At 36.4% G+C, this 24245-nt stretch overlaps 3 protein-coding genes across 3 annotated transcripts; 2 read left to right on the forward strand and 1 right to left on the reverse strand.

Annotated features, from left to right (window-relative positions):
• Positions 1-3270: 3270 nt before the first annotated feature.
• Positions 3271-4470, reverse strand: LOC136829191 (cuticle protein AMP1A-like). The gene is made up of 3 exons (XM_067087505.1): positions 4328-4470; positions 3735-3973; positions 3271-3604 (listed from the first exon to the last, which is right to left on the reverse strand). The coding sequence occupies exons 1-3, from the start codon at positions 4334-4336 to the stop codon at positions 3367-3369; spliced, it is 486 nt and encodes a 161-aa protein (XP_066943606.1). The 5' UTR covers positions 4337-4470; the 3' UTR covers positions 3271-3366.
• A 2476-nt stretch (positions 4471-6946) lies between these two features.
• LOC136829192 (cuticle protein AMP1A-like) lies at positions 6947-8043 on the forward strand. Its single transcript, XM_067087506.1, has 3 exons — positions 6947-7016; positions 7339-7580; positions 7712-8043. Exons 1-3 carry the CDS (start codon positions 7008-7010, stop codon positions 7947-7949), a joined length of 489 nt encoding a protein of 162 aa, XP_066943607.1. The 5' UTR covers positions 6947-7007; the 3' UTR covers positions 7950-8043.
• Positions 8044-13004: 4961 nt separating this feature from the next.
• On the forward strand, positions 13005-14336 carry LOC136829193 (cuticle protein AMP1A-like). Its single transcript, XM_067087507.1, has 3 exons — positions 13005-13013; positions 13470-13711; positions 13997-14336. Exons 1-3 carry the CDS (start codon positions 13005-13007, stop codon positions 14232-14234), a joined length of 489 nt encoding a protein of 162 aa, XP_066943608.1. The 3' UTR covers positions 14235-14336.
• The last annotated feature ends 9909 nt before the right edge of the window (positions 14337-24245 follow it).

The following is a 24245-nucleotide window of genomic DNA, read 5'->3' on the forward strand; positions in this document are numbered from 1 at the left end:
CGCCACTGACCAACGTTTTGACCTCACCTGCTCCTGTCTCCTGGTTCTGTTGACAAACCCCTTCGCAAAAACTGACGTCTGACCATTGCCAGGTAAGTATACACCACAATGACTCATGGTTGTAATTTACGTTTAACCTAAAACCAGCTGGTTTCATATTTCATATTCTTAATTAAGGTTTAATTCTTAGTGTACTTATCTCCAAAAATCTTTTCAAGCGCAAAGTTAACTCTAGTTACACACATTCATTACTGAATAAATTAATAGTTATACATCAACGAATTCTTGGAATGCTTACGTACAGTTCACAGAATTTCTACTGCCCCCAAATTAGAATATTGCAATGGTATTATTATGTCTGGCACTTTCTAATTTGAAAACAAGGGATAACCTCATTAAGCAACACAAAAACCAAATTCTCTGAAGACAAGGTGAAGACATTTTTTTGGTCGAAGAAGATCAAAGTGCATAAATGAGGTCTGTTGACGACCTACTAATATCATCACCCAAATTTCTCCAGTCATCCAAAGCCAGGGAATGTTGCGACGGCGGTATATGATAATTCATCGTTAATCTCTTTTGGCATGACCTTAAAATCCTTATCAACAGAAAACATAAAATGTATGGGAGCATGATAAAATATTATAGTTCATTTATTCGAATATAGAGGTTTGGGCAATACTCATCCACTGACACTCAATAAAAGAGATAAGAAAATAATCTATCGGGACATTTCGTGTAATGCTTCAGCGATAACAGTAACTACTCGAGTCCAGTTTAATATTGAGACAGTAGACAAACTCGTTGAGCCAGACGCACCGTTGCCATGCGTCATAAAATGGCTAATTTATGAAGCGTGTTTGAGTGCTTTCGCCTAATGCCTCAAAGGTTATAAAAGAAGATAATGAAGCCTAACTAATCTCCTACTTATCACGCTGTTGGAAGAAGCAACCTATTGCTCAATATCCTTCATACTTCCCAAATGTCGGAAGAGAGATATGGAAGAATAAGATTATCTTGATAAGAACGTGCATGAGATGCAAGTTTTCCTGATCAGAGAGATTGATTTATTGACTAGATGTGGATTTAAGTATCAAATATCATTTTGTGACGTAGGCTAAACGATACATACATACATACATACATACATACATATATATATATATATATATATATATATATATATATATATATATATATATATTTATATTTATATATATATATATATATATATATATATATATATATATATATATATATATTATATATATATATATATATATATATATATATATATATATATATATATATATATATATATATATATATATATATAATATAGATTATTGTCCACTTCTTGATCAAATAACTGCTGATTTAATGAGTCACCAAAGAAATTCCTGACAAGAATTCGGGAAATTGTTGACGGGAATGAAGGCATGATTTTGGTATGTACAGGAAACCTATTGTATCGAATGGAAGACGAATTATGTAACCCGCATCACTAGCTATTATCTTCATTATTCAAAATGTCCGCATACCGGTTTGCAAAGAAAGTTTTCATCAAATGCAGCATAATGCCTGTGTGAAAAAAAGAGAGGAAAAGAGTTGACAGAAAACAAGTAAACCTGGTAAAAGAGAATGAATAAATGAACAGCAGTTGAGAAGAAATAAATCAGAAATATTATGGCGAAGCAGAGTGGTGTTTTGGAGTAGCATAACTGTATCTCCTCAGCTCAAGAGCCGCCTAATTCTGGTAGGAAGACTTTTCCGCCGGTTTACAGCAAAGAGAATGAAAGACCAGGCTTTAGGGTGGCTATTGTGAAATCGATGCAATTAAACAAATTTAATATGGATGCTAATGCTCATGATGCACAGACACAGAAGGCGGGAGCGAAAGAAGAAGAGCCCCACCGAAATCGTTCTTGAAAGACAACAGGTGATACATTTGCAATACTGCTCAGAAAGTAAAGATTCCGGGATACCACTGATATTCGAAAATGAGAGCGGTATTCAAACGATGGTTTTATATTTTACATGAACATTACATGTTCCGTAGATACAGGAAGCATCACGCATAATATCAAGGTTTATTGCAACATTAGGTTACTTGAGGTCTGTTATAAAGGTAACTTGGTATTGAATGCAACATCAGTTATGATCAAATGCTTAAAAAAGTTCAGCACCAAAAAGACAGGTTTTAAATGGAGGGTAACTGACTTGCTGAAAGTTTGCTACATTTTAATTTTGTGCATTGGAGTTGTTTTTGTTGTAACATTTTTTTTAGCAAGATTAATGATATTTGATTAAATACCATTAACTTCATAGCACAGTGTTTAAAAGTTACTTCCCGGTCGGCAGCTAGATGTTTTAAAGCACACTCCGTTAGAGAAATAAGAAAGCTTTAATTGCTATTATCTTCATCGTTTTGTTACTTTTTATTAGTTTAGTTTTATGTTAATTTGTGGATTATTGTCTTAAACTCAAAATACATATATTAACGTCTTATTCAAAAAGTAATCCAAAATGTCTCAGAGATTTAATGAAGATGATAACATTTATGATAAAAGCCATATCAATAATATACAGAGCGCTGGAAACGCTAAGCGTCTTGAAGAAGGAGCGGTTAACGAGCTCATCCCTGAATATTAATAGATGAAGTATGAGAAAAGCAAATCCGAGGAGTAACTAAAAATAATTGTTGTTATTCTAAGAAATTCACCATAGAAAAAAGGCGTTTACCTCATCACATGTTAGAAAAGGGACTTCGTGATTTGCGATAAATAATAAGGTAGGTGACAAATTAACAGTGATCAAAACTATGCGTTTGCCTTACGAGTTATCCGTAGCATATGAAGGTATCATACATTTGCGTTAAAACTTATTTCCATATTTCTTATTCTAATTACGATCTGCTATTAAAAGCTACGGTATCATTGATTTTACTCATATTGAAAGCATCAACATTTTCATGCATCTCGGTCATCAGAGAAAAACAAAGTGATACCATAAAAAGTACTTGAGAATAAAAACGTGCAATTCTTCGTAAAATTACTTGGTCTATTATCTTTTTTTTATTGTAGCCATTTCTTCATCATTATGCTTAACTCTTTACCTAGTGAAACTTTAAACGAATAAATTTTCTAAGGACTGCAGGTATATCGCATGCTGTACAGATTATCATAGCGAATCGACTTCATACTTAACGATTTTCTGGTAAAAGGTATTTAACTTATGGGTGGTTGATTTTGAATAAAATTGCAATTAATCGTTTCAGTGCTGTATTTCTTATGCTTTCACAACAAACATAAAGTAAATAAATATAATTCAGTAAGCTCAAAGGGGCTCAGATCTTCTTCGGGCTAATTACTGAGGAATTCCGTAGGAAGTGGATGGTGCACGGACGGAGGCAGTCCTCTCAAAGGATCCCTCACGTGCACGACGGGCGTCTTCCTCAGCGGCGAAGGCGATCTGGTCGAGAACAAACTGAGGGATTGGGTGGGGAAATTCCGGAGCCACTGGCAGGAGGTCAGACTCGGGCTGGAAACCGTTTTCGTTGGCTACGAATTTAACCAGAACAGGGGTACCATCGGGTGCAGTGTATCTGCCAGAGGGAATGTAAATATGAAGATACCCTCTTTTATTTAACGATATGCCGTTTCTTCCCGCTATCGAATATATTAGAAAATATAGTTACTGTGAATGAAGTAAGAATGAAGTATGAAATTACTCACGAGTACTGTCCAGCATGGATGACAGCTCCATTCTCAGCATCGGGAGAGCCAGCTTTGGCGAAGTGGATTCCGTTTTCGGCCTCAAACTCGACGTTGAATCTTCCGTCTTCCTCCATGACTCTCTCGTCCCTCAGGATGGCCACGCGCTCCCCTGAGTCAGATCTCGAAGAAGCAGCAGGTGCCACATAGTTATACTGAGGAGCAGCGAAGGCCACAGTGGCAAGAGCGGCGACAATGACCTAAGATCATTAAAAGGAGGCGCATCAGTGATTCTGGAATTCATCGTAACAGCACGAATGCGTAAGGAAATTAAATGAGATCACTTTTGTTTGAAAAACAGAAAATACAACACTTGACATGAATATTGCTTAGAACTTTCTATAGTCAAGCGACGGGGACTGACATCTAATTGATTTTTTACTTTGCAAAAGCATTTTGTTACGGTAAAATGTATCTTGTATATTTTGTAGCATCATTTTTTTCATTTAAATGATCTTATACGGTCATTTTTCACAAAGAAATGACAGCATCACGTGTAGCTGATTTGTCAAATAAGTTGTCCGTTCTCACTTCAGTTGATGGGCTGCACTTACGAACTTCATGTTGACTGCAGTGCTGGAAGGAATGTGATTGGTCCTGTTTGCTTCCAAGCCTCTTTTATAGCGATGCCGTATGAAGCACAGCCTCCTCGAGAGATCAACCAAGAGGTCTTTGACCTTGGCACCTGATAGACTGCCCTTCACACATGACCCCAATTCCACACCGACGCCTTCTTTTATTCCTCTTGGATCATTAAAAATTTAGTTCACGTTAAGTATTTTTTCCCCTTTTTAGTAGCGTTTGTTGATAAAACTTGAACAATGATAAAAGCCACTGAAATATTGTTGCCTTTAATCTGTAGCTTCGAGTTACATATGAATGGCAACAAATATATTGTAAATAAATTTCTGAGAGAAATGTGTGACGCACCTTTCATAATTGATTATTTATTTCCTTGCTGTTAACAGAACTGACAAAGTCAGAACTACTGTGTTTCAGATTTTACGTACTTCTGAAATTTAATCCATCTTGTACTGATTACCCGGTGAAATGTCCTCTGGAAAAGAAATGGTTAAGACAATGTTCATAACCATAGAAAATCAAATCCACATGTTTACCTAAATTTAGCAAGACTATTTCACCTCTAAATCATTGAAATATGAGGGCGATCTCGCCTCTGTTTCCCACACACTGAATTGTATATACCGAAAAATGTTCAACAATCATTTTCTATCTTTCCTTCATTTCTGCTACCTTCAGGTTTCTCATTAGCTTAAGGAATTTCCTTTCGGTGAAGCTGCTTCTGCTAGTTCATCCTTCTTTCCGTTACTCAAGATCATCTACCTTTAAACACCTGCTGATGAATTTCAAAAGTTCTCATAAATATATTGAAAATAATTGTTTTCTTCCACTTATAGTTGGCTCCATTCAAATCATTGCTGAGTTACTGACGTGTATTCTAGTTTTCGGCGTCTAAAGAGAAAACGGTTCAGTGATATCTGTTCTGATAACGGTCCCAAACACCTTAATGCTTAACAGAAGAAAATGTGTCAGGCTTTTTTAAGAAGCAGAGTCTTATATGCAAATGATCATTAATTTACTTCAGTCGTGTCAACTGGTCTCTCGTAGATCATTTTCCTTACATAGTGACCACCTGCCGATAGACTAGCGAACACTCAGTATTCGATTCTTGCTCGCGCTCGACTTTTGTGTATTTCTCTGTAATTACCTGGTGTATTACTACATTTAATCAACAAATGTTTGCAAGGAGGAGGAAAGGCGAACACGAGAAAGAGAGGAGAGAGAAAGATACAAGTCGTCAGTTACAATTTTGTAGCCTGGGTAATAACGCGCGGAGTAACTTCATGTCTTAAAGTAACTCAGATAATTATTTCTAATTTTGTATTTTACCTAAAACTTCATTTTTTAATGTCACCAGTATGTTGCCATTGTCGGTGACAGGACGTCGCTCTCATTAATCTTTGGTAAATTGCAAAAAGCCATCCGCAGAACTAGAGACCAAAAATAAGTTAGAGTCTCTCTCTCTCTCTCTCTCTCTCTCTCTCTCTCTCTCTCTCTCTCTCTCTCTCTCTCTCTAATTATAATAATACTACAGAAAACAATCCATTTGCCGTCTCAAGTGTGTTTTTTATATATATATATTTTTTTTTTTGTACTTGGGCGCGTTTGAATCTTTGTCGCTTGGTCATGTAGATCAAAGCTGAAATCCAAATTAATGTCTCAGCTCTGGGTAGATAAGGCTGGCTAGCAACTTGCTTTCGTTGACAAACAAGTTGAATTAGACAGACATAATCACAACAATAAATCTAGAGGACTATTAATTCAAACAGCTCCTTGAAACACTTTCAGGTAGTCTCGAAAGTCATCCAGATTCTGGAACAAGAGAAGGTAAACAAACGGCTTCTGTTTCTGCTTCATATGTTCATCTCTCTCTCTCTCTCTCTCTCTCTCTCTCTCTCTCTCTCTCTCTCTCTCTCTCTCTCTCTCTCTCTCTCTCTCCTACCAGTTTTTGTCATAATTGGATAAAGTGACATAAAATGTAAGTAAACAGCCTCTCTCTCTCTCTCTCTCTCTCTCTCTCTCTCTCTCTCTCTCTCTCTCTCTCTCTCTCTCTCTTCCACATACTTAATTGAATATGGTGAAATAAAAGGTCTGTAAATAGCCTCTCTCTCTTTCTCTCTCTTCCACATAGCTTTTGTCTTAATTGAATGGAGTGAAATAAAAGGTTTGTAAATAGTCTCTCTCTCTCTCTCTCTCTCTCTCTCTCTCTCTCTCTCTCTCTCTCTCTCTCTCTCTATTCAAGATTTGTAGTCAGAAATTTAATCGGGTTTAATAAATGATAAATAAATATCTTCTATTACTGTATTATCACCTATGTTCATCTCTCTCTCTCTCTCTCTCTCTCTCTCTCTCTCTCTCTCTCTCTCTCTCTCTCTCTCTCTCTGTCCGTGTTTATGATATTTTTTTTATTCAATGTAAGTATTTGTCATTCCCTGAACTGTCGCTTAAGATTCATGCAGCCGCCTTTATCTGAAGGCTTGAGGTGGCCCAAGCTCGTGGTTGTTATAGAAAAAGAAGCATTCTTCTTCTCGAAGGGCCAAGGGCACGATCCAGTATTGTGGCATTTTTTGACGCCCTTCTCTAATAGATACCCAGTATATAAATGAGGAGACATTCAATGCATAGCGTCAGTCGCTCAGTCAGTCCTCCATCATGAAGCTCGTGAGTGCCTACCTGAAACTTTCTTCCCATCGCTTCTTCTGGACAGCTGAATCCTTTCCACACTTTCAGATGTTCACCTAAGTTGATCAGTACTATCCTGATTCATGGAAAACAATTTGTCTTCCAAGTTTGAACTTTTAGTCCAAGAAACTTTCATGAAGAACAACTTTTAAGATGAAGATCTGAAAGTGGAACTATTGCTGATCTATGAAAATGAAGTTGGAATCTGCTGAAGACAAAGTTTCATGTGCAAAACGTGTAAATAATTCAAATAGCGACTTTGTGTTCATACCTTTTACAGCAACTTCTTACATTCCTGCAGGTCATTCTTGCAGTCTTCGTCGCCGCAGCTTTTGCTGCCCCTCAGTCTAGCAGATACGAAGCTCCCGCTGCTTCCTTCAGGGCCGACTCAGGAGAACGCGTGGCCATTTTGAGGGACGACAGAATCATGGAGGAAGACGGAAGATTCAACGTTGAATTCGAAGCCGAAAACGGAATCCATTTTGCCAAAGCTGGATCACCTGATGCAGCAAATGGCGCAGTCATCCATGCTGGCCAGTACTCGTGAGTAGCTTTATTCTGTAACTGTACGGTAGAGTAGTTCCACGTTGAGGTATTTTAGATATCGATAATTCCTGTTACAAGTCACCACAAGAAAGATTGCTTTCTCATGGCTCCATTTTTGATAATTGCAGATACACTGCTCCCGACGGTACTCCTGTCCTGGTCAAGTTTGTAGCTAACGAAAACGGCTTCCAGCCCGAGTCCGACCTCCTGCCAGTGGCTCCCGAATTCCCCCACCCAATTCCTCAGTTCGTCCTCGACCAGATCGCGTTTGCAGCTGAGGAAGACTCCCGAAGGGCTCGCGAAGGATCCTTTGAAAATAGAGATTCATTCAGTGCTCCATCTAGGACCTACGGAAGTCCCCAGTGATTATCCCGATGACGAAAACAAGACTGTCTACTTTAATGTCGAAAATCTAGTTGTTATTCTTATTTATTTGTAATGTAAGTAATAAAGCACATCAAGCGAAGATCCATAGTTTTTTAAACAAATTCCCAGATTGTCAGGCTAACTTACCTTCATTATACACTTCTTAAACACAATAGTGCTATTTATAATTTCTTTATTCTTTTCAAGGTCGTTATCAAACGATAAGAAAAGTAGAATCTCTCTCTCTCTCTCTCTCTCTCTCTCTCTCTCTCTCTCTCTCTCTCTCTCTCTCTCTCTCTCTCTCTCTCTTCATGAAGGAAATATGTAATTCGTCTTATCAAAATAGGTAATACGAGATACACCTTATGAATGAATAACATTATCACTGGAGTGATTATCATTTTATCTATCCTTTGGTAATATTGTGAACTGCGAATTTACGTTACTTGTATAATATGGCTCTCCATCTTAAGTAAATATTATTTTTTTAATAAACTATAGACCACTTTTCATTTGGGAAAATTGTAAGCCCCTTGAATTCCAAATAAGGGACTGCATAATATGTGCTAACTTTTGCATTTACCAGAGGTTATTCAGATACTTTATTTGCCCCTGAATTAAAGGGGCCATCTTGTTTAACTTGACAAATTTCTTGTGGATTTTCTGCAGGTTCCTTAATTTTAGTAGTCTACTTGACTTGTTCACTCTCCCTCTGGCACTCCACTATTCACAATTATTGCCTTTCCTATTGCTCCAACTTTATTCACTTACAAAATAATGGTAATACTCAAAATAAGCCTTTTCTCATGATTCCTAGCTGAGCTTGGCTTGGCGTGCAGCTATTTGTAATGAGTTTACCGTCTTGTGCCCAAAACGCATCTGACTGTTAGACAATATTAAAACTACTTCGTAAACGTTATCTGAAAATCTTCTTCAGACAATTTTTTTAGGCAAGCTACCCCATAAAAAAGTATACCTTAGTTTAACCAGATCACTGAGCTGATTAACACCTCTCCTAGGGCTGGCCCGAAGGATTAGACTTATTTTACGTGGCTAAGAACCAATTGGTTACCTAGCAACGGGACCTACAGCTTATTGTGGAATCCGAACCACATTATACCGAGAAATTAATTTTATCACCAGAAATAAATTCCTCTAATCCTTCATTGGCCGGCCGGAGATTCGAACTCGGGCCCTGCGCTAGCCGACCGTCCAACGAAGAATCTATACCCCATAAAGCTCAAAACCAAAATTATTTCCTACATCATAATTATTCTTGACATTCGTTCATCTGTGGCTGATGTAGTTGAGTGATATGATTCGCAGTGATTTTAGAGATTTCTGTGAGATATGCGCTAGTTGATCTTGAAGTAGTTCGCCTGGAATTCAAATTAAAGTACAAATAAAATTAAACCGTTAACAAATAAAGGCGTAAATGAGAGAAGATTTTATTAATCTTACTTATATGGCTTAACACAATGAACTAATAGGCTTGGTCATTAACTGATTTTGAAGCTAATCCTGAAGTTTTCAACACAGTGAGGCCATTGCTTTTAATCCCCAAGTTTCCCAAGATCTGATGACTATTTGTGGCGGTTTCATTACTATTGCACCATCTTTGGTCATATCGAAAACTAGCGTGGTCAGAGAAGTTATTCATTAGAAAGAGTAAGCGAATGAATGGGGCCTGGACGGCTTCTTTAACCAGCCAATAATGCGCGGAAGTCGAAAAGAACTTGAACATTAGCAGATTAAATTACTTTGCTGGCATTCTAAAAAACATGGAATGTAAAAAGGTAGGTCTTAGGAAGGATGATGTTACGTAAAGCTTCCGATTACTTCACTGCTCACCAGTGAATGCAGCACATGACCTATTGCAGAAAATAATGATAGGAGCATGCTCTGCGTAGCATGTAATTTGCTTCACGAAATTTAAAATTATTGATTCAAATGAATGGTCTCATTTTGGCTGAATTAGTTATGGCCTTATCTTATGAGTGAGGAACCGAGAAGTGGTTGCTGCCGAACGGTATAAGGAACTAATAAATCTGGCGTAATTGTACAAATACGACACATTTTGTTTCTCCATCATTTACATTAATAGGCATGAAGGCAAAATTTCCAATTTAATTAAGCAAACCACACGCTGCTCAAATGCATATTTTTTTATTCTTATTATCATCATCTGCAAGCATCTAGAAGCTCTGTTGAAGACGTACATTACATCAGCCCTCTTGAGCTTAGCTTTTTATCTTGCATATTTGCAGGAATGTCGACAAGTAATTTAATGTACTAATGTCCAAGTTCTCTTCGCTACATTGAAAAAGCCATATCTGTTCCATTTTCTATTTACAAATAAGTAAAGCAAAGGAAATGCTTGCCACATAACCAAAAAATTCAGATATAAATTTAGTTGAAAATGCTCGGCGGTTCAGCTAAACTCGAAATTATTTATAGTAAGTTTTTTTTTCAAGTCAGAGCAAGCTATCATGGCGAAACACTGGTTTCTTTATTTGCTTGAGAATTTTTCCGATCGCTCCACATAAGCAGACACTGGTTTCTTTATTTGCTTGAGAATTTTTCCGATTGCTCCACATAAGCAGAAAGTCATGAAACCTAAGGCAATGGGAGAACAAACGAAGCCTAAAATCAAAATGTCAGCCAGCAGCGGTATTTGGGGAGAATTCAAAGCATGTGGCTCGACGTCTGTACATTATTGCGCTGAATAAACACGAAAATCCTTTTATCAGTGCGAATGGTAATACATACTACCAGCAGATTTAATGTTAGTTATTTGTGATTTGTTCTTGCAGACTTTATAAATCGTATCCATCTTACAACTGTAAATTGGGTCTTATGCTTTATATGTATTATGCACAGATATTTCCAAAATGAATTTCTGTTGACACTTGTTTATCATGAAAGCTAGTCGACGATTTTCCTTTCTTATACGCAGACAATAAGATTTTTCTATTGACTATATATATATATATATATATATATATATATATATATATATATATATATATATATATATATATATATATATATATATATATATATATATATATATATATATGTATATATATATATATATATATATATATATATATATATACATATATAATATATATATATATATATATATATATATATATATATATATATATATATATATATATAAAATATAAAACTATAAAAAAATTTTTGCAGAATAAATAACTGCTTCAAATGGCTAAATAATTCGTTGACAATCTATCATCAATTAAATAAATACTGATGAATGGTAGTTTTCTAACCCCAAAACACTATGAGCTTAAAAATTAGAATAGGTCTCTTTTAATTTAAAGCTTAAGTATATATGGACTCAAGCCGAGAAACTCGACATGCTAGCTTAGTTCTTCGAGTTCTATTGGTGTGATTCACAATCGCATCAAAAAGACGAAAAGATTAATAAATCCTTTTGTTCTTCCACACGACAAATGCAATGTGATGGACGGTTTCCTTTATTCGTTTTCATTTTGAGAGATACCATAGATGTTATAAAAAAAAAAAGAACTCGGATAGCAATGGCCGGTCATACTATGACAAATTAATTACGTTGTCGTACATCGAACTGTCAGTGAAAGCGGTATAAAATGTATTTGTAACGGTTGACTTAATCTTATTTCAATAACTTATGGTTTACCTGACTACCCAGTATTTCGTTTTAATGAGCACGTATGTAAAATAGGTCAATGTTATCTTTCACTCATCGGATTGACACATACATTTAAGTAAAGATTAAATTAATCGTATTCATCCGTTTCACTCGTTCTGGCATTAGTGAAACGATAACATAACATAAACGTCATAATAGTTAAAAAAAAAAAAATCCTGTTATCTAAAAGTATCAGTAAATATTGGTAAAAAAGATATCATGATATTTGAGCATTTACCCCTGAACTGTCCAAACCCTACAATCGAATTATGAACTGCGGAGCGAAGGGTCTCCGCCTCCAAGATCTCTCATGCTCTTGATTTGTTGCTCCCGGGTCTTGAGCCACTTGCTTTCATTAAGCAAGTGACAGAGTGGGTGAGACAAGTATTATCGCATCAATAAATCTATAAGTTAAAAATTAATTGGACGTGTTCAAGCACCCTCATTGATTCTGGGACGCTCGGACTCCGGTTTTGTAGAGGTCCACTGATTGCAGATTTATCTGTTTACTTTGTTCTTTTATTGCCTCATCTTTGATTATTATTATTATTATTAGTATTATTATTATTATTATTATTATTATTATTATTATTATTATTATTATCTATTATAGTAAACTGTATTATTATTATTATTATTATTATTATTATTATTATTATTATTATTATTATTATGTAATAAAAAACCGCAATTATGTAGTAAACTGTATTACTGCGTTATTATTATTATTATTATTATTATTATTATTATTATTATTATTATTATTATTATTATTATTATTATTGTGTGATAAAAATCCACGATTGTATAGTAAACTGTATTAGTGTGTTAAATATAATACTGAAAGGTTAATAAATAATGAATGATACTGAGAAGTTATTATTATTATTATTATTATTATTATTATTATTATTATTATTATTATTATTAAAGATAATACTGAAAGGTTCAAAAAATAAGAAATGATATTGAGAATTAGTAGTACCTATGCAGGATACGTTTTCCTATTACAATTCATTTACTAAATGTTGTAACCGGTCTTCGGAATCTCACTACGACCACAACTAACAGTACCCTCTCTGAGGCTGCTTTGACATCGTCTCTATCAATGTCCGATTTGTAATCCCATTTACTTAAGCCAGTCCACAAGATTAAGCAACGCTCGTCTGAGGGGCGCATTGGGTAACGATTCTTGATAAAAAAGATAACGAATACGAGTGTTACTCGGGCTGAGCCAAGGACGAGCGGAGTATCGTGTCACTTCGAGGTATCCGCCCACTGCAGATGACTTGCTAACGAGTATATAAGGCCAAATCGAGACCGTTTCCACACCAGTTGCTCGTAACTTAGCCAACATGAAGTTCGTAAGTGCTTGCTTCAATTTACTCTTCTAACCTTTTTGATATTTTGATCTGAGTTATGCTCTATATTTTCTTTCATTCTCTCCCTACTTTACATTCTGCTTTCCTTTGAAAGAAGAAAAAATGTACTACATACCCTGATGACATGAGTCATCTTAAAATCAATATATCGTTTCATAATATTAGTCATTTAATTTTTTAATTAGTTCTTTAACGTAGCGGCGGCTCTCGTTCCTTATGATAATGAATAATGATTCACCCTCACAAAGCTTTTGTGATTTCTGTGTCGCTAAATTCAATAGACGTTGAGAATTACAATATTGGAAAAATTAATTCTGCATAAATAACTCTTTGGAGAGTAAAAAGAAATAAGAAAGAAATTTTTGAGTAAACAGACCGGCAGCTGAAGTCTACAAGAGAGGACCGAATCAAATAAAATATCTTAACTTTAATATCAAGGTGATCCTCGCCACCCTCGTCACAGTGGCCTTTGCTGCCCCTCAGTCAACAAGATACGAAGCCCCTGCAGCTTCATCCAGACTTGACTCGGGAGAACGCGTGGCCATCTTGAGGGACGACAGAATTATGGAGGAAGACGGAAGATTTAATGTCGAATTCGAGGCCGCCAACGGAATCCACTTCGCTAAGTCTGGATCGCCCGATGCTGAAAATGGGGCTGTTATCCAGGCTGGACAGTACTCGTGAGTATTTGGCAATAATTATATCAGTAAAAACAGTCGCAGCAGTGCTGGATTAATTTTTGGTCGTTGGAATAGGGGTTAGTGCTTCGTCATTGTGCCTGAAGGCCTAGGGGTTGCACCTCCCCTAGACCCTTGAAAATCACTGTCTTTGTATGATGGAAAGGAGAGTTACTACTGTCACTGTGTGGAAAAACCAGTAGCTATAGCCTTCAAATTGAACAGAATCAAGAACCCCTTACAAATAAAGACAAAGTTTTTCGTTAAGATACTTCCCATTTTCCACAGCTACACTGCTCCCGATGGCACCGAGGTTCTTGTGAAGTTCGTGGCCAATGAAAATGGCTTCCAGCCCGAGTCTGACCTCCTGCCAGTGGCTCCCGAATTCCCCCACCCAATTCCCCAGTTCGTCCTCGACCAGATTGCCTTTGCCGCTGAGGAAGACGCCCGCCGTGCACGTGAAGGATCCTTCGAGAGGTCAGCCTCCGTCCGTGCACCATCTACCTCTTATGGAAGGCCGAATTAAAACGTCTGGAGAACAATGAATCCCCTTGCTAACTGGAATTCCGAAACGTTTTCGTCTATTTATTTTAAGCTGTACTTCACTCCTGTAGATTATTAAAACAAATACTCTATATTCAGAATATTTTTATCAAAAAGAAAATCCAATACTATGCTGGTTCCTTGGGTAACATGTTACTCGTTGCCGATTGTACCAGACTCCTCAGGTATGCTACAAGTTAAGAAGGTTTAAATGTATTAGATAAGATTGCTCATGAGCTTAGTAATATGGTAAATCATCTGTCCCGATGATTATGAAATATAATGACAGTTTTTAGGAAGAAAATATCTCCTGACATGAAATCACATTGAACAGAGAGAATCTTATCAATACTCTGTAATTGGTTTCATCCTGGTCGGCGTAGTACTGAACACTGGGGTCTGTTGTTTTCTCTCTCTCTCTTTTTCTATCCCAGCCGCAACCCACAATTACCGACTAACAACTAGGTCAATAATTCACTGCTTACATCACCAACAGCATAATAGATAATTGAAGAAGGCGCTCAAATCGTCTATCCTCGCCCGGTACAGAAATGGAACGTTTGTCGACCAGCCTGTGAGCTGAACACGCTGCTGCTGAGTTTCAAGGACAGAGAGACCAATGGAGAGAGGTTTCCTGGTGGATTTAAACCAGCACAGGAAAGAACATACATTATAGCACTAACTAAACTTTCCAATAATGGCCATAAAGGCTGGTATTTATAACGATAAATATTCCTCTCTGCCTATACTTCGATCAGCTCAGTGCTTTTATAAACATGAATTATTTATATTACCTGGTCATTATTTTTTTTATTTTTTGAAACTTCTTCATTTTAATGAAAGTTATTTTTATGTCTATCCATTTTTTGTGCGCGTGATGTTTTAACATTATCCGTCTTTATTATGATCGGTGACTACATACTTGTTAAAGCTTTTGAATGCAATATATTCCCTAAATAATTATAACAAATCAAGGCAAGATGTTCATATGCTTGTGTGTGATGAGTAATCATGAAATTATGATCACTGTCGTCGTCAAGGAAATGGTCGTCGCACGAGGAACTAGTGCCAAAACAAACGTGAGCATTTTCACTTTATTTTATTAAGTCTCATTTGCACATCGTTCCTGACAAGTCCATCGTCAGGTTCTGTGAAAATTAAGAATTTAAGTCAAACCCAGCAAAAAATAAAAAGTTACATGGTATATCATCCACATATTGAAATTAGAGAATGAATAAAAATTAACTTAAATTACAGAACTTTCCTGCAGAAGGCAGAGTTGTTCATATAAACTGGGTTTCAGTTTGTACAAATAAAATGTTTCTAAGAATATCAGTTTGTTTTCAAACCAAGATCGAAATAGAAAACTAATATCAGAATAATCAAAGTTAATATTCCAAAAGCTGTGACAATGTTCTCTTATGGAAAACTGAAGTAGCCTACAGAGGTAAAAATGTCATTGAACTCATGCCTGTATGTTCAAATGCTCTGGCAGACAAATTCCGGTGAACTAACCTCTTACTCAGAACTACCCTCCGGACACACAAATTTGCATACAACCTGTGAACACAGTTGGCTGGTCAATGACTCTTTAAACTTGAATAGATTACTCATTCTAAATTTACTGGAAGATACCATTCGAGTCATTTTTCTTGCTCTCATATTGTTGATTTTATTACTATTTAGGATATTTTTAAGTAGGTTCGTTACTTTTCTGTAAATCATCCTATCTGTATAAGCATTCGACAAAAGATTATATCATATATTTTGGATTTTTTTATGTATCGAATGAAACCATCAATGATGAAGCTCGTGTTGGTACTGCAGTCCTCACCCCGCTACGATTTCCTTCAGCTGAATTTTATACATATACTATCAACTGTTAATTGTTGTCATTGTTATCAGTATTAGATGACCAGTACTTAAATGGGAATGCCAGAATTCAAAACTACCTACTGAACACAGTTAGGGGCATACCCAGGTACTGGAAAATCGTTAAGTGAGTAACAGTTTCGATTCGGAAGGCTTCAGCGACTATCCTGGTCACCTTCGTCGCTCAAACGAATTTGCTCGGTCTCGATTGAAAAGCAAGGTACATACCGGAAATAGAGAATCTATTTTTCCGAAGTCAAGCGAAGGTCTTCATTTCTAAATTAAGAATAATATTAGTTGCGTTATACATGCTTGGGGATCTAAAAAAAATAAATCTTGAACAACTTTATGAAGTATAAGTGACAAATAACAATTTTTAGTTACTCTCTTCAAAATACAGTGATACAAATCCATTGTTCACAGTAATGGAAATGGTGAAATGTTAAACATTGTAGAAAAATAAGTGTTTACCGATTTTCATTTATGATATATAATAATTACAATTTTTTTATCATTCAAAATTACAGAATATTCACATACAAGAGGGCAAAAACGTCTCTAACTTACTTTATTTTCGCCTTAATGTTGAACAGTCTCATGTGAAAAAAGAAATATTTTGCAGTTAGTATGGGAAGAGCGATGACAGACTGGCGTACAAAATTCATAGGACCTTGTAGGAACTATGAATGTGGAAATGAGTGTTAAGTTCCTAGAACCAGAAGTGAAAAAAGGACTCTAATTAACAAAAAGACGTGTAAGATTAAAGAGAAAAGCAAATGGTAAAATATGATCATTAAGTTATGCTAAACGCAAAATTAAAGACTTGTCGATAATAGGACTGGTACAGAATGAAAATTTCCCAAATATACTAGAATCCATAATTATCCCGTTAACAGTTCCAGCTTTAAACTCCCTAACATCTTCAACGAAATTGTTTATCGCCTGGTGGTCTTGTTAAGCTGTTTCATCTCTGTTTGTATATTTACTTTTTATTTTGTGACTAATATAGCAATAGTTTGTTCTTCGCTACCTCTTCTTTGATCTTTTAGCGAACTTTTCAGTAATTTTGTTTCTAGTGTTTTTCACTAATCGCCATGTTCGCTGTTCCCAGCCTTGAAAATGCAACTGAGATGAATTGAGAAACGTCGATCTATTGTAATAAAATGCAACATGGATAGTGCTTTTCCTTGGGCCCTTTAATCATGTATATATATATATATATATATATATATATATATATATATATATATATATATATATATATATATATATATATATATATATATATATATATATATATATATATATATATATATATATATATATATATATATATATATATATATATATATATATATATATATGACTTTTATCACATCACCGTGATTCATATACAATCAGTAAGCTACAAACGTCCTTTAATATCCAATTCGCTCTACCTCGGAAATAATATATTTTCATATATGTTACCGAAGGGAAATTTTTAGTTGATAATAAGTTCGTCGTCCCGTGGGCTCGAACCAGCGAAGGACAAGAACTCAGGACTACAGTGGACGCCTTAAACCACACGGCCAGCAAGTGAGGTAACTATTAATAAGTGGATATCGGCTCCCATCGACATATCCCCGTCGAACTCAGGTGTTTGTATTTAGAGCCGATATCCACCCACCTCTGCCATGTTGACCATGTAGTGCGTTTGTCGCACGCAGCCATATTATGACTTTTTATCACATCACCGTGATTCATATACAATCAGTAAGCTACAAACGTCCTTTAATATCCAATTCGCTCTACCTTGGAAATAATATATTTTCACTTGCTGGTAGTGTGGTTTAAGGCGTCCACTGTAGTCCTGAGTTCTTGTCCTTCGCTGGTTCGAGCCCACGGGACGACGAACTTATTATCAACTAAAAAATTCCCCTTCGGTAACATATATGAAAATATATTATTTCCGAGGTAGAGCGAATTGATATTAAAGGACGTTTGTAGCTTACTGATTATATATATATATATATATATATATATATATATATATATATATATATATATATATATATATATATATATACATGTATGTATATATATATATATATATATATGTATGTATGTATTTATAATATATATATATATATATATATACATGGATGAATATATAGATGTATAACCAAACGAAGGTCTCATATATATATATTTATATATACGTCTATTTATATAATATATATATATATATATATATATATATATATATATATATATATATATATATATATATATATGTATTTAATGTATATTAATAACACACATATTTGCGTACATGTATATATATGTGTGTGAATGTATGAATGCATGTATATATGTACTTATATATGTTTTTTGTGTCGGGGGATTAGCTTGAAATTATATCTTTCTAATAATGCTTATGAAAGGTTAAAGATGACATGAAAATATTATGAAATTATTTACTAAAAACTCATAATTATAGTAAATGTGATCGATTAGTCTGAAAATGTTCCTAGAGGGGCACCATATGAGGTGGATGGATGGCCTTCCGATGATCTCAGCAGCAAAGACTATCTGGATGAGAATGGCCTGAGGGATTGGTCAGGAGATACCGAGTGCCACTGGAAGGAGGTATGACTCAGATTGGAAGCCGTTTTCGTTATCAACAAACTTAAGAAGAACCATCAGTTTTTTCAGGATCGCTGTGTCTTGGGAAATAGAATGAAGTCTTAGCTATCAACCATGAACATACGTGTCCTTTCTCATATATCAGCTAAAGTGTCCTTGAATAATTTCAATGTGCTTTTCTTTCGAACTGATAACCCATGCCGGCACCAGGCCAAGTTAATCAAACAACGACTTGAATAATCCAAAATAGTTAAAAGACGCTGACGATTACTATCCTGCTTGAATAACTAAGCTGTTTTGGAGGGGAGAGAACGGGGCTCATCGAAGTGGATTCAGTTTTCAGCCTCGAATTTGACGTGCCAATGTCAGTCTTCCTCCATGACTCTGATTCCCTAGGACGGCAACGTGTTCACTAGAATCAGACCCAGAGGAAGCAGCAAGGGACTCAAATCTACTAGACTGAGGGGCAGTAGCGGCCATAATTACAAGAGTGAGACTGACAATCTTAGAATGAATCTGAATAAAATCAAGCAATATTTCCTTCATAACAGATTGATTGATTTGTGGCTACTAACATCTAGGTATTCGACGCCGTTCTTCATAACAGATGGATTGGGTGACTTGACTAATGCTGTATTATTTAACTTTTGACTCCATAAAACAGACAAAATGAAGAATCTTGTCACACTACGTACGACAATAACAAAGACGGAAATCGCTGCATATATGATCTAGGAAATATTAAATTGTTCTTCTGTATTCAAACCTGAGACACCTCGATTTTAATTGAGCAAGAGAAAATCTGGTATTCTTTCCTGAGTACGAAATGGATGAAGAAAACATTTTCCAGCAAAGTGACTTCTCCTTTTGTGGTGCAAAAGGAAAATAATTATTGAGATCATTCTTATATCCCTTTGTAAGATAACCTTCATCCCAAGTGTGCAGGGTTCCAAGAAACAACAGATATTACAAACGAATGGATGGTCCAAGAGCCAACGGCGTTTGGTGTTCTCTTCAAGAAGCATTTTATAGTGAGGCTTAACGATTACATGTCAGCAATTCCTCCAAAACCCACCACTCGCTTGTGATCTGCCATTTAGATAACTCAGTCCTTTTTAAGGGGTGAACGTCCATTTGATAGAGTAATGTTTTTTACGTTCATATTTTAACACTGAATTTTACTAGTATATCATCATTCACCTATTCATTATCAGTCATATCATTAATCTGTATATTCCACCTTCATTACGGCGCTGAATAATCCTGATGGGTTCCGGCGCTTGGTCTTCAAGACCTAAATTTCATAATCAAATGTATGCTGGGCAATCCGAGAACCAGTTTGGGGACAGAAAGAAAATATTGTCTGATTTGATGTGATTCTTGTTGGGGGCGGGTTTTTTCTTCGGTTATGATTTATGATAATGTTAAATGTGAGCGAGGAGGTGAAAGAAAGGCAAAACTCTCCGATGTACGTTGAATATTGCCACTTCAGAGGGAAGGAATAAACACGAACAGTACGGGAAAACAAAAGGAAAAAATATTCTTCAAGATTCACAAAAACGGAAAGAAACGATAGAATGGTATAGAATTTACTGAGTTATGTCTCTATAACACAAAATATGGCGACATATTTTACTATAATAATTCTCAGTTTTACAACCTCTCTATACTATTTGTTTCGAAGTTTCACATTACTTCCAGTCTCTACTTCGACAAGGAGAGAGCTATTTATTTATAAATTATGCCGATTGTCTCTCATTAAAAGAAACAAAATAATTTTTTAAAAAAGGCAAATAGAATGGCATAATATCCACGCTCTGGGATTTTGAAGAGAAAATCATTAGCCCAACCCCACCCATCCTTCTATCCCTTTCTTTCTCTCTGTCTATCTCTCTGTCTCTCTGATGATATGGCTGAAAGTAATTTCGACTTCACCAAAGAGTGGAGAGCGTGCTGCCATTAAAGATGGGTGACAAACTCGTTCTGCTGAACGTTATCTCGGTGGCCATTTGATGAACTGTTAATTAGAGGTTCCACTAGTCTCGTTCATTTGCGATTTAGTATCGGTTTAATTTGAATGTGAAATAGATCACAGTTGCTAAAAAATCTAATAAGCTTAGAAATCATAATACCCTGGCTAGAATATTTTGTAGCCCGCATCTAGTAATGGACATTTTTCAACAAGAGGACGATTCTGAGTCCATGAATTTAATTGGACAATGGAATTGGGGAACTACCGTGAGAGGTCAGTGACATAACCAATGTCTCCCAAAAATAAAAAAAGATCCGGTGATCAGAAGCCCACCAACTCAATTACCACAATGAAGTTTGTGACTGTACTCCAAGCAAGGACATCTTTTATGCTTCAACATGTATTTTGATTGCTTTTTTCTTCATGACTTTTTTTTTTGGCAAACATTTTGAAGGTGTCATTTTTTTATGAAGTCTTCCTCCTTGACGCAGCTTCCAAAGCTTACCATGCATTATTTCTTTTAGCATGTGAGAGTCGTTGTTCAATCATTTTTAGTAAACGAAATGCTTTGCCTCAAAATTACCCCAAGAACGTATGCAAAAACGTACTCAAGTTCAAATTCAGAGAACTGAGATGGGTATGACATAATATATGTCACTTTGTGAGACTAACCTTCAATGAAAATTTCTTCATGTTTATGAGGATGAAGTCGCCACCTTGAAAGACGACAGAGTCATGGAGGAAGACGGGAGATTAGCGTAGAATTCGGAGCTAGCAACGGAATCCACTTCGCCAAGGTTGGTTCTCCCGATGGAAGGAATGGCGCCGTTATCCAAGCCAATCACCACTCGTATGCTTTTACTAATATTACTGATAAGACACTGACGAATGTCACGTTCCAGTTAATAACTGGAAGAAATTCATTAAGTCAAATTTGCTATTCTGTTTTCCTCTTGTTATATACAAATTCTTACATATGAACAATTTACACAATGCTATTCCAGTTTATCAGCAGTACTGTGTAAAATCTTCTTATCTAAAATTGTGTACCTGACGAAAAGTAAATTGAAACACAAATTCCATTTCATGAATCTTCTTCTTGTATTACCATTATTATTATTATTGTTATTATTTTTCTATCATAGTCATCCTATTCGACTGGGTGGTTTTTATAGTGTGGGGTTCCGGGTTGCATCCTGCCTCCTTAGGAGTCCATCACTTTTCCCACTATGTGCGCTGTTTCTAGTAGCACACTCTTCTGCATGAGTCCTGGAGCTACTTCGGCATCTAGTTTTTCCAGATTCCTTTTCAGGAATCTTGGAATCGTGCCTAGTGATCCTATGATTATGGGTACAATTTCCACTGGCATATCCCATGTACTTCTTATTTCGATTTTCAGGTCTTGATACTTATCATTTTTTTCTCTTTCTTTCTCATCTGTTCTGGTGTCCCATGGTATTGCGACATCAGCGAGTGATACTTCCTTCTTGATTTTGTCAATCAACGTCACGTCTGGTCTATTGGCACGTATCACCCTATCTGTTCTGATAGCATAGTCCCAGAGGACCTTTGCCAGACTCGTCTTTCATATTGCACTTCCTGCATATGGGTGAAATGTTATTTCCATCTATTGTTCTTTGAACATATCTGGTTCTTAGGACGTGATCTTGTACAGCTGTTAGCATTCCTTCTGTTTCCCTCTTGAGTTCTCCCCTCTGTAGCCATTGCAATGTTTCATCGCTGACCAGTTCTTTAGTCTGTCTTATGTACTGTCCGTGCACTGGTTTGTTATGCCATTCCTCTGTTCTGTTTTTCATTCTCCTGTCTCTATATATTTCTGGGTCTTAGTCTACTTTTATCAGTCCTTCTTCCCATGCACTCCTTAGCCACTTGTCTTCACTGGTTTTCAGATATTGCCCCAGCGCTCTGCTCTCGATGTTGACGCATTCCTCTGTGCTTAGTAACCCTCTTCCCCCTTCCTTTCGTGTTATGTATGGCCTGTCTGTATTTGCTCTTGGGTGTAGTGCTTTGTGTATTGTCATGTGTTGCCTACTTTTCTGATCTATGCTGCGGAGTAAAGCCTTTGTCCACTCCACTACTCCTGTGCTGTATCTGATTACTGGTACTGCCCATGTGTTTATGGCTTTCGTCATGTTTCTGGCGTTGAGTTTTGACTTGAGTATTGCCATAAGTCTCTGCATATATTCTTTCCTGGTTGTGTCCTTCATCTCTTGGTGTTTTTTATCCTCTCCTATTATTCCCAGGTATTTGTATCCTGTTTCATCTATGTGTTTTTGATGTTATTCCCATCTGGTAGCTTTATCCCTTCAGTCCTTGTTACTTTGCCTTTTTGTATGTTGACCAAGGTGCATTTTTCTATTCCATACTTCATCCTGATGTCCCCAGATACAATCCTTACAATCTGGATTAGGGTATCTATTTCCTTGATGTTCTTGTCATACAGCTTGGTGTCATCCATGAACATCAGATGGTTAATTCTGTTGCTGCCTTTCTTGAGTTGGTACCCAGCATCCATCTTCTGCAGTACTTTTGTCATGGGGATCATAGCTACTACGAAGAGTAGTGGGGATAGTGAGCCACCTTGAAAGATCCCGCTCCTGATGTTAACCTCTGCTAATCTTATCCCAGAGCTTGTAAACTGTATTCCAGTTGTGCATTGTATTTGTTAGGAAGCTGATGGTGTTTTTCTCTGCCCCATATATTTTCAGGCATTCTATTAGCCACATGTGCAGTATCATGTCGAAGGCTTTCTTGTAGTCATTCCATACCACGCTCTTACTATTCTTCATTACCATTTTGTCTATCAGATCTGGTCTTTTGGGTCCCTACACTTCCTTCTGCAGCCTTTCTGTTGGTGGGGGATGGTGTTTGTATCCTCTAGGTAGTTGATTAGCCTTTCATTGATGATACCTGTTAGTAACCTCCACATTACTGGTAGGCAGGTGATTGGCCTGTAGTTACTTGCTATATTTCCCTTGTTCTTGTCTCTCTGTACTGAGGAGGTTCACCCTATGGTCATCCATTCGGGTGCATGGTGGTTTGTGATACAATGCTGGAGTTGTTCTGCTATTCGTGGGTGTAGGGCCTTGAAGTTTTTGAGCCAGTATCCACGGACTTCATCGGGACCTGGGGCTTTCCAGTTGGGCATTTTCTTTAGTTGGTGTCTGACCGTGTCTGTCACGATCTCGGAGAATCTCCGTTTTATTCTCCCCATTTCTTCTGCCTTGACTTCTTGGAGTCATGTTGCATGTTTGTTGTGCGATACCGGACTGCTCCATATGTTTTCCCAGAGTCTCTTACTTGGTTTGGCTTGAGGAATTTCCTGGTAGTTGTCTTCCCCTCTTAGTTGGCTGTATAGTCTTTTCTGGTTGATTCCAAAGAGTTTGTTCTGTTGGTGTCCTTTATTCCTGTTCATGTACTGTTGGATCTTATGTACTTTGTATTTCTCATTCAGTTCCTCTCTTGTTTTCTTGCTTCTTAACCTCTTTTCTGCCATCTCTT

The sequence above is a fragment of the Macrobrachium rosenbergii genome, chromosome 44 (assembly GCF_040412425.1).
Source record: "Macrobrachium rosenbergii isolate ZJJX-2024 chromosome 44, ASM4041242v1, whole genome shotgun sequence".
In the NCBI taxonomy this organism is placed as follows: domain Eukaryota; kingdom Metazoa; phylum Arthropoda; class Malacostraca; order Decapoda; family Palaemonidae; genus Macrobrachium; species Macrobrachium rosenbergii.

Excerpts from the sequence above, each read along its gene's own strand:
- LOC136829192 (XM_067087506.1), top strand. Across the intron at positions 7,581-7,711 it reads ATCCATGCTGGCCAGTACTC|ATACACTGCTCCCGACGGTA; the intron begins GTGAGTAGCTTT and ends TGATAATTGCAG.
- LOC136829191 (XM_067087505.1), bottom strand. Across the intron at positions 3,605-3,734 it reads ATCCATGCTGGACAGTACTC|ATACACTGCACCCGATGGTA; the intron begins GTGAGTAATTTC and ends TCCCTCTGGCAG.
- LOC136829193 (XM_067087507.1), top strand. Across the intron at positions 13,712-13,996 it reads ATCCAGGCTGGACAGTACTC|CTACACTGCTCCCGATGGCA; the intron begins GTGAGTATTTGG and ends CATTTTCCACAG.